Source organism: Sinohyriopsis cumingii, chromosome 16, assembly GCF_028554795.1.
Source record: "Sinohyriopsis cumingii isolate HCF-2022 chromosome 16, ASM2855479v2, whole genome shotgun sequence".
Lineage (NCBI taxonomy): Eukaryota > Metazoa > Mollusca > Bivalvia > Unionida > Unionidae > Sinohyriopsis > Sinohyriopsis cumingii.
In genome coordinates, this window is record NC_142976.1 from 26,531,592 (window position 1) to 26,547,728 (window position 16,137).

The 16,137-nt window shown below is 35.3% G+C and overlaps 1 protein-coding gene across 1 annotated transcript in view; it reads left to right on the forward strand.

The window, feature by feature from the left end:
* LOC149780110 (protein arginine N-methyltransferase 7-like) overlaps window positions 1-16,137 on the forward strand; it is a 60,433-nt gene that overhangs the window by 23,734 nt on the left and 20,562 nt on the right. The window contains exons 6-9 of the mRNA XM_089936884.1: window positions 4,314-4,546; window positions 6,490-6,673; window positions 12,432-12,562; window positions 14,646-14,778. Of these exons, the coding sequence (XP_089793010.1) occupies window positions 4,314-4,546; window positions 6,490-6,673; window positions 12,432-12,562; window positions 14,646-14,778 (681 nt within the window). The remainder of the gene's footprint in view (window positions 1-4,313; window positions 4,547-6,489; window positions 6,674-12,431; window positions 12,563-14,645; window positions 14,779-16,137) is intronic.

A 16,137-nucleotide genomic window follows, 5' to 3' on the forward strand; every position in this document is an offset into this window, starting at 1 on the left:
CAAGGAAAAGGAAATGTATTGCTTGAAAAGTGAAGTTTAATTTGGAATATATCAAAAATTGGCTGTGCATTCAACCATTAAACATTGATATACATCATGCTTTTTGCACACAGTGTGCCACAAATTGTAGTATTGCACATGGTCACAGAGATGATGTGAGGAAGTACATCGGTTGCAAAAAACACGTAGAGGTTGGGAAAATTAAAAATTTGCAGATTTCAGCTCTGGACTATTTTAAGCCATCGGCGGAAGACCTGCGAGCTACCAACGCTGAAGCATTATTTGTGAGTTTTCTTGTGGAACACAATCTTCCTTTATCAGCTGGAGATCATGCTAAACATTTGTTCCGACAAATGTTCCCAGACTCGAAAATCGCTTCCAAATTTTCCTGTGGAAGAACCAAAAGTGCTGCAGCTCCTATGCATTCCTCACAGCAACAGTGACAGCCAAAGAGTATTTTCTCTAGTGAAGAAAAATAAGACAGACTTTAGGGCCTCATTAGCTGTGGAAAATTTGTCAGCAATTTTATTCACCAAGATCAACCAGCAGGCAAGAAGTCTGAACTGTTTAGAAAACAAATTTACGATCAAGCAGTTGAGTAAGTTCAGGTCTGCCACAGTATCATGTCTTGATAAGTAACCACAAGAACAAGTGAAGTTTATGAATACCATAATAAATAGAAATGCAGATAATATGTTAGTTTTATATTGCGATCTTGATATAGTGTAGTATTGACAGTCAGAGTGGATGGAGTTATTGTCGTGGTATTTTTCACTAATTCATGTCCAAATTCACGACTTTTTATCACTATTTTCACTAATTGTGAGCCTGGAGGGTTGGCAGTTATGCACTCGGGGGCCCCCCTCTAACTGAAGTACAAGTGTTTATATTTTTTAAAATAAAATTTCAGTTGGACTGCATTTTTCAATATGTAATTTTTGAATGATTTAAAAGGTGTCCACAACTTACAACTCGAAAAAATGTGTCCCAGAACACACGGTGCTCCGAAACATTACTTACAAAATTTATTTATGGTGTTTCAACAAATAGGGTATATTTCATACATGTGTACTGTACTTATGGCAATATAAGATTATATTTGTTATGCTCCGATTAGGCTTTTTTTGCCACTTATATTAGCAATAATTATGCTTACACCTCTCGAGAGGTTGGTATGTATGCTGTAAGTGTGAAAAGTAAGAGTGCAACAACTTAACATTACAGGACACCATTACATATCGTTAACTGAATTACTTCATTAATTCAACGCTGTTGTACTACCATCGGGATGTGCATGTATAAAAGAGCAATGTGTACATCCTCACTGCATCTTGACAAATGTTTTCTTACTGGGACCCATGATAACGGTTTGGAGTTTTTTCGGAGCATCGACCCCCTGGGGAGAAGGCTTACTTTGTATATGCATGTCAGTTATTCTTTGTTAAGTTGTTTTCATTTAGCTCAGATTTATTGTACAGTGTATGCATACTGTTTTACATGGAAGTTTGAAACTTGGTGAGGGGATGCATTTTGGTGAGCACTATGAATGTAAGAATAAAAATGGTTTCTGTGTAGTAATATTAGTCTTGCATCACATATCTCAATCAAGCTTTATGGATGGCTCGCATTCGTGGTTGAAAAGAAGCTCAAAAGCCTCAAAGTCAGGGTCACCATGGTATTCTTGTTTTGTGTAGTTAGACCCAGGGAGTTTTAGTTATCATACTTAGAATTTGGGATCAAGAAGGTTTGTCCTTTCATATGCCTGCACCACAACCCCTAACTCTGACCCCAAGTCACGGTCGAGGTCATTTGAAATTACTAGTAATATATTTTGGTTTAAGGATTTGAACAGTTGTAAGACCTGAACCCTGGAAGGGATAGATGTCATGCATGTAATTGGACTGTACAATCAGTAACCACTGCCCGTTGCTCCTATCCTCTCCATTGACTCTCAGGCAAGATAATGTTAAATTCATTTAAAATATCCTTGTATCAGTGTCAGATGGGGTTGGGTGAAGTGAGACATACAATTTCTTGGAATTTCTCATTTGTGTTTTTTTTTTTAAAGCAAAAAACCTAGACATTGTTGTTGGTACCTAAATTCTTGGATATGCCTCTTCATAACATGGCATTTATGTCGATAACATTTTTTGTTTTGTCTCTACATTTATGGTTTGTAGCAACAACAAAATCTATGGAAATGAGGATCACAGTATTTTAATAATAAAAATGAACTTAATTCCATTTAATTTATAAGTTTCATTTGCTGCATTACATGCCAGCTTTTAGCTATGACCAATAGAGCTTATAGAATAGCCTGTTGTCTGTCCATTAGCATATGTTTGTTAACACTCCTCCTCCTCAACTACTTGGATGATTTATCCCAAGGTTGAGTTGATCCCAAATGAAAATGATGCTGCTCATTCAAAATGGCCACCACAGTGGCCAGTTTACAAATCGTGTTATTGCTATTCCTGAATGTATGGTCATAAAAGCGTGGCATTATTATAAAAGACTTATTATGATGTCAAGGCAGTCCTAAATGAAAATGGTACTGATCTGACATCCAATAATTCAACTATGGCAGCCGTCTTGAAAATTTTGTAATCTGTACTTTACCTGAATGGCAAGCCATATCAACATGGGGTTTTCACCAGAAGACTTTGTTGTTGATCTCAAATGACATTGATAATACTGAGGCATGCAACATGATCACCACAAAAACCATCTTGAAAATCTTGTTTTTGCTACTCTTCCTGAACGGATGGTTGTATCAGTATCAGGTTTTCACTTAAAGACTTGTGATGTCTAGTTGGCACTAAATGAAAACTGTGTCGATCTGAAGGCCACAATGACAACCATCCTGAAAATCTTATTATCGACACTTTTCTTGGCATTTGTATTTCACCAATAAACTTCTTATAATGCCAGATTTTTATCTTAAAATGCTGCTGCCTGGACATCCAGTATGATCACCACAGCGGCCATCTTAAAAATCTTTCTATCACTGCTTCTGAATTGATGTCCATATCACCATGGGGTTTTCACCACAATACTTCTTACAATGTCAAGTTGGTGCCACTTGTACATCCAGTATGGGGCCCCGAGTGGTCTAAAGTGCTCTCCGTTACAGCGTTAAACCCTACAACAACAACATCCAATATGGCCACAAGGGACCAGTTTTGAAAATCTTGTTATTACTCCTCCTGATGGATACTCACGTCAACATGGGGTTTTCACCAAAAGACTTATCATTATGTATGGTTGGTCTTAAATAACCACAGACCCAGTTGACTTAAACATGCTACAAATCTATGCTATTAAACTAAGAAACAGAAAAGAGTAAAAACCAACAAGTTTGGTAAAATTCCACATATTATTTACCAAGAAGACTAGTGAAAACTTCAAAAGAACTGACAGTATTGTGAATTCAATCCTAAATAGTCATAAACGTTCTATCACAAGTCCAAATATATGAAGTTCCAATTCCAAATTGAATTCCAGAGATGTTCCAAATAAATCCCAATATTGAAAGTGTTCATGTGCTTGTGGTCTTGAACATGCTAATGTGCCAATGGCTTGGAATGTGGCGATGTGTTAACAGTCTTTTGATGTACCACATTTATGTAATCCAAAATGTCCTTGACTGAATTTACTATAATTCCAATTTAATAATTTAGTCCAATAAGTATTAATGAACACTGTTTTTCCAGTGAACGGTTTAAATAAATATAAATTGACCCAGATTAAAAACTGAACACAGCAATAAGACTGATTCTGCTTTGGATGTTAAGGCAAAAATGAATAATAATAATAAGAATAATCCTTTAGTAAAAACACTTTATATACTCATCCACTTGACCTGGGTTGCAATTACTGTTTTCTGGAAATACTGTGTCAGCTTAATGGAAAATATCTTTTTTGGAACTTTCTAAGGTCAGAATCAAGACTGTATCTTTAACTCAAACTGAAGTAAACATGTTTACAAATAATAATGATCTGAATATTTAATCTACAGTCATAGAGAAATGTGTATTATGTTGTTTACAAAATAAATGTTACCAGTTAGGTAGACCATTAACTTGATTTTGGACTAAGGACAATTACAGAATACAGATATTTGTAACATATTCATGGAGAAATGCCAACAAACAATACAATTAAATATGTATTATAACTATTTTTTTTTTGGTATAAATATAGTTTGTTGAGGGTCTCAGTTCGTATCATGTGTGCTGTAAAACAAACAATGATCAAAGTTTTATTTTTTACCTTTCTTGAATATTTATTACTTAAAACTCCTTTTATTTCAGCCAGATTGTACAGTTATACCAGCTGCAGGAAATCTTTATATCCAGCTAGCATCATCAAAACTGGTGAGACGATGGAATCAAGTTCCACCAATACAGGTACCAGGATATGAGGCAATTATCTCTCCAGAAAAGATCTCCAGTTGTGGAGGTGCTCCGTCATTACATGACCTGCAGCTCGACCAACTGCCATTGAGTGCCTTCACACTATTAACAGGACCATTAAAAGTCTTCAGGTGATTACAGTCTTCATGTTGATATAAAAAAAAAGGGATGATAGTTATGATGGAATGCAAAGCATCGGGCAAATTAAATTAGTGAAATCATTTTTCATAAATCTTATTTTGGAACACACGACTAAAAATCAAAAGATTGCTTTTATATTTTCCTGTTACATTTTTATTATATAAATTTTATGAATAATCTTAAGTTATAAGAGGTCAAACAGTTTCTTTGCAAAACAAAAAAGAGGCAGGAACCTTTTCACTAGTAAGTGTGAAGATTGAAGAAAGACAGTGATGTCCTGTCAGCCTGACAATATTTAAAACAAATTAATTAGGGGTGCTGATTGGTTGAACAGTCTAAAACAATTGCCTGTACTGATAACTACCATCTCATCTCTGTCCGTGTGGGTTTGAGTCTCACACTCGGGCAATGTTTGTGTGTGAAAAAACTTGCCAGTAGCTCCCATGGATGGTTCTTCCAAGGGCTTTCCTAGATTCATCCATTTCCAGATAAACTAGCTGCCATGTATAGCCAATCATGTTCTAAAAAATGGCAACAATAATAAAACAATTCCTGATTACTATGTCACCTTTACATATACAATATTTTCTAAATATGTTCATGCCAATTTGATGTCAAACTCAAAAATAGATAGTTTACATTTGATGTCTGATTTTAGAACTGAAAATAAGCTAATATTTATTACTTGTCTTGAGAGTGTTTAACTTGGGCAAAAAATGAGGGTCAGATGTTTGTACATTAGAGGCCCAACTAGAAATAGTGATGGTTATACAGTACATACCCAAAAATGTGAAATTTTATTTATATTCCATTTAAATTTGCATTTCACATATCATCTCATTGTTTTTCGCTTAGTCTCAGTAATGCATTTTGAATTTACATTTATCATGTCCATTTATCATTTCCTTTCATTTTTGTTTGTTTGGAATGATTGCCAGTTCTGCACTCCTGCATATTGTGAGAGTGAACTAACGGAGACAGTAGCTGCTGTGGCTGGCATACTGGGGTTGTGTCTGGAAGAGTGTTGGTTTGAATCCTTCTGTTGGATCAACCTTCATCTGCTACTATGAAGACTGTGGGCAGGCACTTTACTCCAGGGCTGTTCCAGTAAAACATACCTGGGTTCAAGGGAAGGCACTTTTAATGTGGGGTACTCACCCATAGATGCAGTTTGTAATTTTCTTATGATTTGAATATGAACTCTGTGCTATCAAAGTACCCTGACATATTTTTTTTAAAACTGCCTTCTCTGGCTACCATGTATGTTTAACCGGAACAGCCCCCAGTTGCCTCAGCATGAAATAATCTAGTTTTGTTGCTGTGTAATAAAACATAAACTAAACCAAACCTGATCATTTGGAATGAAATAGAAATAAATTGACAGAAGTGTAGTTATTATTTTGAAGATTGTTAAAGGGAGAGAATTATTGCAATAATTTTGTCTTTTTTAAAAGTGTGCTTTAATAAATAGCAAATGCATACAATGCAAAAACAGTTTTGAATTTATGATAAATAAAAATATAACCACAACTACAATAAATTTTAAACTTGTTGAGTATTGTCAGCTAATTGTTTTTATTTCTTGAAATTCAGATAAAAACATTATATACAGCCACCAGTGGCACTGTCATCACAGAACAATATATCTGTTTTTAAGAAGTGAAAACATGTCTGTCAGTGTATTATCATGGAAATTTAGTACATCCAGAAAATAATTGCATTTCGTCCCGCTTTAGTTTATCATTCATCATTCAGCAATCTTCATTTTGGTTTTTCACTCCCCATTTCTTAAAAAAAATGCATTCTTAACTCTGTTTCAGTCATTTTTTTGTTTCATTTACATTACACTGGAAAAATGATCAATTTCAGGGTCTTTATGTCAGTAAAGTCAAAGTTTAAATTTTAGATAAGTTCTGAATATGTCCATTTTCAGGTTTGATTTCAGCGGCAAGACAGTCTTAAGGCCTGATGAATCTATTGGCACAGTAGTGAGGAGTCTGAATGCAGGACAGGTGGATGCCATTTTCATGTGGTGGGATCTGGAGATGGATGAAGAAGGGGAGATAATCCTAAGTTGTGCCCCCAGATGGGCTCATCCAACACCATCTCATATGCAGGTATTGTAACATGTGTGCAATATTTCATCAGTGATGACACTTTGTAACGAAAGATTTAAAGTCTCAAGATTTGTACATTCTTGAAGATAGAAAAATAATAAATTCACCTCTGCATTACCTATTGTCAGCTTATTTCAGTGCTACTCAACATTTGTGGCACAAACTGTGTTCCAGTAACCCCTGCTTGCAAAGTCTGATATAAAAATAAAGTTTTTAATTCTAAGTTGACTGATATTTTCAGTATGCCTGTGAAAAGGAGTAGTGCCCAGACAACAGAATAACTGGTAAGAATTTCCAGAGTGGTGAGTCATTCGACAATTTAAGAAATGGTGTTGTGAGGAAAATTATACCTTTAAGTGAAAAATTTTAGGAATTGCCTAGTATTTTTGAAAACAGTCATCCACCAATTCTGAAAATACGTGTTTGAATGGAGACAAGTTTTAGCGAAAATGTATGTATCGATGTGTTTGTCTGTATTTATGGCTGTGCATGGGCAATTTTTATTGTAAATGTATGAATGGGTTTGATTGTCTGTTCATGGCCTGGGTAAATGTTTTGGTAAATTTAATTGTATTAAGTGTGTCGGTATATATTTGTCATTTTCTGACTGCTATTATTCTGTTATACCCTTTTCCCAAAAGAAATTGTTCACCTACAGTATGGTTCGGTTACCAAGGTTGAATGCAAAAATAGATGAAGAGATGTGATATAGCAAGTCAGGGCACAGGAACAGGTGAAATTCCCATGTTTGAGTGAGACCACAGTGACAAGAATTGTAAGTCTTGAAAATCTTGCTTTTCTAATTGCAATTTGGGACAGAAACTTAATGGAAAAGTTAGTTTGCAGCAACGAAAAATCATCAGGCATAAATTATTTTACCATATTGTTGAATTAAACTTTAAAACTCTGATCTTTAAATTAGTTACAAGAATTTTAATATGAGTATTTATGCATAGCTGAGAAATGTTGAAACCTAATGTTGGAAAGGATATTTCTTCAGATTAGTTACTTTTTATTAGAACAACATATTTTAAAAAATCAGGTTTATTCAGAATATGGGAAGAAAGAGAGAGAGAGTAAGGTTAGTATTAGCTGCACAGTCTTGACTGCTGCAGTAATAGCTAGATTTCAATCTGATTGCATATCTTTGAATAATATGTGTTCATATTTTGTGCATATGATGTACGTGTATGCCATTTTGTTTACACATAACACAAGAATCCAAAATCTAAGATGAGTGCCACTTTAGCATATACATGAGTGGGGGGAGTAATGTTGTTAAATTACTTTTGCACACAAAGTCTGATTGCACACATTTGCACATCATTCTCTTGAAAATGTTAGCCAGAGAATTTCACAATGAATATTCATCTTCATAAGTATCGATACAATTACAGTTTTTAGACACTTCCGAGGGCTGAATCAGCCAATTGGATAGCTTCATCTGATATGTCAGACATCTCTTTCATGAAATTGACAACCTCCTTTTATAATGCTATTGAAGGTAATGCTTTGAAACAGTGTTGTAATTGATGGTAATGCTTTGAAACAATGTTGTAATTGGTGGTAATGCATTGAAACAATGTTGTAATTGATGATAATGCTTTGAAACAGTGTAGTAATTGATGGTAATGCATTGAAACAATGCTGTAATTCATGGTAATGCATTGAAACAGTGTTGTAATTGATGATAATGCATTGAAACAATGTTGTAATTCATGGTAATGCATTGAAGCAATGTTTTAATTGATGATAATGCATTGAAACAATGTTTTAATTGATGATAATGCTTTGAAACGATATTTTAATTGATGGCATTACATTGAAAGTGTTGTAATTGATGATAATGCATTGAAACATTGTTGTAATTTATGGTAATGCATTTAAACAATGTTGTAATTGATGGTAATGCATTGAAACAATGTTGTATTTGATGGTAATGCTTCGATACAAACAATTTTGTAATTGATGGTATTGCTTTGAAACAATGTAGTAATTGGTGGTATTGCATTGAAACAATGTTGTAATTAATGGTAAGGCATTGGAACAATGTTGTAATTGATGGTAAGGTATTGAAACAATGTTGTAATTGACGATAATCTTTGAAACAATGTTGTAATTGATGGTAATGCATTGAAACAATGTTGTAATTGATGGTAATGCATTGAAACAATGTTGTAATTGATGATAATCTTTGAAAGAATGTTGTAATTGATGGTAATGCATTGAAACAATGTTGTAATTGATGGTAATGCATTGAAACAATGTTGTAATCGATGATAATCTTTGAAACAATGTTATAATTGATGGTAATGCATTGAAACAATGTTGTAATTGATGGTAATGCATTGAAACAATGTTGTAATTGATGATAATCTTTGAAACAATGTTATAATTGATGGTAATCTTTGAAACAATGTAGTAATTGGCGGTATTGCATTGAAACAATGTTGTAATTGATGATAATCTTTGAAACAATGTTATAATTGATGGTAATCTTTGAAACAATGTAGTAATTGGTGGTATTGCATTGAAACAATGTTGTAATTAATGGTAAGGCATTGGAACAATGTTGTAATTGATGGTAAGGTATTGAAACAATGTTGTAATTGATGATAATCTTTGAAAGAATGTTGTAATTGATGGTAATGCATTGAAACAATGTTGTAATTGATGGTAATGCATTGAAACAATGTTGTAATTGATGGCATTGCATTGAAACAAACAATGTTGTATTTGATAGTAATGCTTTGATACAAACAATTTGTAATTGATGGTATTGCTTTGAAACAATGTAGTAATTGGTGGTATTGCATTGAAACAATGTTGTAATTAATGGTAAGGCATTGGAACAATGTTGTAATTGATGGTAAGGCATTGAAACAATGTTGTAATTGATGGTAAGGCATTGAAACAATGTTGTAATTGATGGTAAGGCATTGAAACAATGTACATAAATTGCCAGGAGATACATTTGGAAATTCAAGATGTGTCCAGGTCTCTGCTAAAGACCTGGAAATCCAAGTTGTGTTCAGGTCCCTGCTAAAGACAACATGACAACACAGTTATTGAATCTCAGACAGTTGGTCATGGACAACTAAGCTTTCATATGATCTTGCAGTTAGCTAGTGCTGCAGTTAGGAGCTAACCATTATTTTCAAGGGACAATATCATAAATTACTTTGCTCTGAACATTAAGTACAGAAAATTCTTTCACTGATTCATGTGAATGATGTGGGATACAGTAGTAAAAGTATGAAAATTGCAACCTTGATTTAGTGCAACAAAATGCCTTTCTCCTCTTATCACTGAAGCAGGTTCACACTTTGTCTATGTTTTCACTGCCTTTTGGGTTGTCACTGCTACTCATTCGCCATGTAAAGGATATACAGAGAGATGATCATAAAGGGAGAGAAGTCTAAATCCTGCTCATCATAAGTCTCAGCTACATTCTTAAGATAGCAACATATGCCTCAATCTCAAAGACAGTATCCAAAATGGGACAGAAATCTGAGTTTTGCTTCCCCAAGATTTGTAATAATTGCCAGTGATATATCACTGTGTGACAGAATTTGTCTGCAGGCACCAGACTTGTATGTTGTTAGGTAATCTTGGGTCAATTCTATTCAGCAACTCAAATTGGTGATCTACTTGTGTTAGAGGGGCTTCAGTTATTCAACCTCCTCCCCTTTTGTATTCTCTTTCCATGACAAAGGTTCAGGCTGATCCATAGCCATGAAATGATACTGCAGGAGATTAATTCATTACTGGCCAAGCTGGCACTTGAGAGATTTAGCAAAGGTACCAAAAATCAAACTCAGGCCAGTGATAGATATCAGCCAGCTGAACAAATACATAATTATGCCAGAGTTCAAGATGGATACCTCAGGGATGAATTTAGGATCAGCCTTAATCTGATTAATGCATACTTCCATATCCCTTATTCACCAGTTTGCATTCCAAGGAACAGTTTGCCAATTTCATACTCTGCCATTCAGTCTGAATAGCAACCTGTACCCACTTTTGAAAACAATTAACTGCAATATGATCTTAATTAGGTCTTTCAAGTTGACAGCAACTGGAGCATGCCTACAAGTAATCAGTCTACATGGGCTAAGTTCAGTTTTAATAATGGACATGTATCTCACTTTTCTCACCCTCCCATCACTTGTCACTCTAGAGCATGTTACAATCTCAGCTGAGTTTAAACATTTCCTGCATCAGTGTCAAGACAATTAAGGGCTTATGACTGCAATTCCTCAGGAATTATGGTTTATGGTTTTTACAGATGCTAGTTCATTCGTTTTGGGGCTCAAGAACTGGTGCAGGGTCAACATTGTGCCTTTGATCTCTCAACTGGCTAATTATAGGCTAGCTCCTGTTACTATCAAGTGCTACCACTCTATGATCTTGACACCTTAAGGTATCATGGTAGAGATAACTTAGACCAGGATAAGGCCGTATCACATGTGCTGGCCAACTTAGACCTTAGTAGGCAGAGACTACTCAACTTGTTTCTGTGTGGAATCTGTCATGGGTTTGGGCACAATTCAAGTAAGGTGAAGCCTTTAGACAGAATCTCGCTTGAGCTAATATCTCTCAGAACATGGGTTTTTACAACTGTAGCTTCAGCTGCATGTCTTTTCATTGGATCTCCAGATGAGATTGGATGGTTCCATGGTCCTTATGATGCATACAGCTTTCACAGTAAAGAACTGGTTACTGTCTGCAGGAAATCAAAAAGTGGTTGTCTGCTGTGTATTCTCAGTTGCTAATCAAGAACAGCAGTGATGCATGATCCCATTTGTGTTTTCAAGCAGTACTTAAAACACAGAAAAGGGTTGTGGGACACAACAAAACTCCTTTCTTCTGTTAAAGGTAGAAAAAGATGAATTATACCTCTCAGTCCTCATTCTTGTATCCTGAGTACTGGGTTACAGGCTTGGCTTGATTTTTGTTTTGGTCTTGTATCTCATCAATCTCAAATTCTTTGTACTGGTTTTCTTTTAGTGGACATCAGTACACATCTATGTTGATTCTAGTGGTGGCTGGAGTTGCTAACTTGAGGTCTAGTGCCACAGAGGCAAGTCTTGGAATGTTTTGGTTACATTGGCTGTGGCCACTATAACAACCAGATCCAGTTAATATCAGCACAACCTCCTCATTAACATGGATTTAGGACTTTTGCTGGCTTCAAATGGAATTTCCCTTGATAAGAAAATGTTGATCATTTCTCATAACCTGTGTATTGACTTTATTTGTTTCAGTACCATAAGTTTTGCCACCTTCATGTTGTGGGAGCAATTTATCCTTCATATAATGACTCCAGCCCTATTTTCCTCAGAGGATACCAATGGTAGAGGTTGGATGCTGATGCATTTCCTCCTGTTACATATTCTCAGTACATGAATTTGATTGGTGAAAATATTCAATGGGGAAAGTGAATTTTGTTATAAATTATGCTACCAGTATTTGAGAATACATACACAATCACATTACTATGTTAAGCCCTCCCACACCTCCCAGTTGTTAAGCCCTCCCACACCTCCCAGTTGTGTTAGCATCCTCATTGATAATGTACTCAAACTGAAATAGGTAAACATTTGGTATATGGGTATTGAGTCCACCACTGAACCACCGTTGCTTCTGAAGCCAGCATCTTTACAAAAATAAATACATTATGCAAAGTTACTGCCTTTTAGAGTTATTTTTTCATGTTTCAAACATGTTTCACATATGTGATACTCCCATTTTTCAGTGGCGTGACCACTGGATGCAAGCAATCTACTATCCATACAACAATATCACAGTCAAGGAGAATGAAGAGCTTAAAGTTATTAGCAGCCATGATGAATATAGTTTTTGGTTTGATGTATCCAAGGAAACAAGGTATCAATTTGTAATTTGCATTATCATCAATCTGAATGTAGTTCAGTGGTTTACTGCACAGTGTTTTCAGATTCCTAATGTATGATATCAGGGGAAATCTTTGAAATTTTGATTTCATTTCTATTATATACAAAAGGAGATGGTGTATTTTGCCTACTGAAAAATGGAAATAACTTTGGATACAATGTTGAATCAGATATGAACTGTAACTCTTATAATTAGTAGATCACCACTTTGGAAGTATCTGTCTGCTGTACGTTTTCCTAATGTTAAAGAACATGGTATAATCAAAAACCCCATTTACATACAAAGTCATGGATAAACTAATTCATTAGTTTGTGATTAATAATTCGGATATTGATACAGACAAAATGAAACATTTATTTTGATGGATGATGGCAAATATCTACTGTATATGCTTGACTATAAGTGGGATCCAATTGCAAAATGCATAGACCTAGATCAACCATTGCATAATGCATTGGCAAGTCTTTGTGCATTTTTTTATATAGTAATAAGTAGAAGAGACAACATAGACCCTGATGTGCCAGTGCATTAGGTTTCTGTTGCTAGCAGTTCAACCCAAGTTGTCAGCAAGTATATAGAGTAGATTGGAAATTAGTACATGTTTTGAGAAAAAGACTTGAGCTTGACTCAAATCACAGTTTTTTAGAATTAAAGTTTTTGAAAACTTAAAAACTTTTTTTATAAACTTGACAACTTTGAAAATTCAGATTTCTGTTATGGCTGTTCCATTTAAACATAAATGGTACCCAGGGAAGGCACTTATTAAAAAAAAAATATATGCCAGGGTACTTTGGTTAATTGCGTCTATGGGTGACTATCCCACATTGTAAGTATCTTCCCTGGGTACCAAGTATATTTTACTGGAGCAGCTCTTAGAGAAAAGTAGATAGAAGTGAAACTTTCTTGCTATTTTCTTTGCTACATTTGGAGATATTTAACTTTATCTTGCTGTTTCAAGTGAATATTTAGTATTAGACTCCAGCATTTTGAACTTAAGGATAGATATTAGAATTTTATATGCTGCTTTGGCATACTGTTGTACAAAACCTTTTTTGTAATTAATGGCAGATTGATTTAATTAGTCATGGGTAAACAACAAAAACATGAATAACTTTATTTTTAATGCAGGAAACAAATGGAAAATATTAGCTTTGCCTTCATTTTCCTTCAGCTTGTCATGGTGTTCAAGCAGTCATTTGTGTATGATCCTTTTTAGCTGATGGGTTTACCATTAATATTGTTTTCTTTGTTGCTTGAAATAGGTTTGTCTATTGACATGTCATGCCAGTGTTTGTATAATGAAATAGATTTCTGTCTGTTGACATGTAATGGCACTGATTCTATATTGAAGTAGGTTTCAGTCTGTTGATATGTCATGCCAGTGTTTGCATATTGAAATAGGTTTCAGTCTATTGACATGTCATGCCAGTGTTTGTATAATGAAATAGGTTTAAGTCTGTTGACATGTCATGGCATTGTTTGTGTATTGAAATAGGTTTCATTCAATTGACATGTCATGCCAGTGTTTGTATAATGAAATAGGCTTCAGTCTGTTGACATGTCATGGCAGTGTTTGTGTATTGAAATAGGTTTTATTTTATTGACATGTCATGGCAGTGTTTGTATAATGAAATAGGTTTCATTCTATCGACATGTCATGCCAGTGTTTGTATAATGAAATAGGCCTCTGTCTGTTGTCATGTCATGCCATTGTTTGTATAATGAAATAGGTTTCAGTCTGTTGACATGTCATGCCAGTGTTTGTATAATGAAATAGGCTTCAGTCTGTTGACATGTCATGGCAGTGTTTGTATAATGAAATAGGTTTCATTCTATTGACATATCATGCCATTGTTTATATATTGAAATAGGTTTCAATCTATTTACATGTCATGCCAGTGTTTGTATAATGAAGTAGACTTCAGTCTCTTGTCATGTCATGCCAGTGTTTGTATAATGAAATAGGCTTCAGTCTCTTGTTATGTAATGCCATTGTTTGTATATTGAAATAGGTTTCAGTTTATTGACATGTCATCCCAGTGTTTGTATATTGCAGTGAAGAGAGGACAGATGGAATAAAAGACAGACCAGTGTGTACATGTGGTGCTCACATTACTCATAGCAGGTCACGTCTAGCCATGATTAGTGATCCATACAGACTGGACATCTACATTAAAACTCTCCAACAGGTTACACTTTTTCTTATTGAATGTTGCTATAGTGCTGCTATTTTTAATGTGGTTCGTGGGAGTAGGAAAGTGTCTTATCTTGTTCCATAATGGATGTAAGTCTTGGGACATGGAAAATAATTACTATTTCCCATTGTCTAATGATTTGTTTGCACTTAAAAAATACAGCCCATTTAGCATCCCAGCATTTACAACAACAGAATGACAGCTCCGGTGACCTAAGTGGTTAGAGCAATCACCTTGGATGTGGGAGGTTGTCAGTTTGAACCCTGACCAAGTCATACCAAAGATTTATAAAAACAGTAATTGCTGATGCAGGGCCCCGAGTGGCAGAGTGGTCTAAAGTGCTCACCGCTCTGGATCACTGCCATCTCACCTCTGTCTGCGTGGGTTCGAGTCCAAGGCTCGGCGGGCATGGGTACGGGGGAAAGCCTGCCAGTAGCTTATTGTGGGTCGGTGGTTCTTCCCTGAGTTTTCCAGGGTTCTTCCTCCACCAGTTATACTGGCCGCCATGTATAGCCTATCTTGTGCTGAAAAATGGCGTTAAACCCTAGAACAACAACAACAGTTTACTGATGCCTTGCTTGGCACTCAGCATTAAGAGGTTAGTGTTGGTATTGGTCATCAAGATAATGCGACTGGGTGGGACATGATGCTAAATGTCTCTAGTATGATGCCCCAGTGCTTAACATTACTATAGACTGCCACACTACAGACATTGTAGTGACACACACATACACACAGATATAAAATTCATAATATAATTGGCAAGATCACCACATATGCACCAGCAATGATCAGTTCTTATTACATCAGTAAACCGTTAGCCCTGTAGTTGATTTTATATTATTGTGTGTGTGTATATATATAAAGTACTTTTTTGCGATTACTAATATTTGAGGTATTTTCAGTGCATCAGTTGTGTAGTTGTTTGAGCTGCCAGATGGACATTTCATGCATCTCTTTTCCTCTACAATGGTCAGTGGGAATTTGTTAACTTTAGGGCAACATTGGCCGTTTGGGGTGGAGAATATCCCCTGGGCTCTCTCAGTTTGCAATACTGAGTTCTGTGACTTCTTTGTAGTTTTTCCAGGCAATAATTAAGTTTAGTGCACTGGTGCATATGATTTAATACCAAGAGACATACTTCACTGAGCATGAGGTAGTCATTTTCCTGTAAAATGTGTGATGCCATGATGTAAATAAAGGTCACTCATTGCACGTGATACACCATACACATGTTGTTGTACTGGTACCACATTTCAGTGAATTAGGAATTGAAATTTGTAAGGCAGAAACATTGTAATTGCTAATGTGTTGCAACTGACAACTATTTTCATGCAATACTACATAATATCA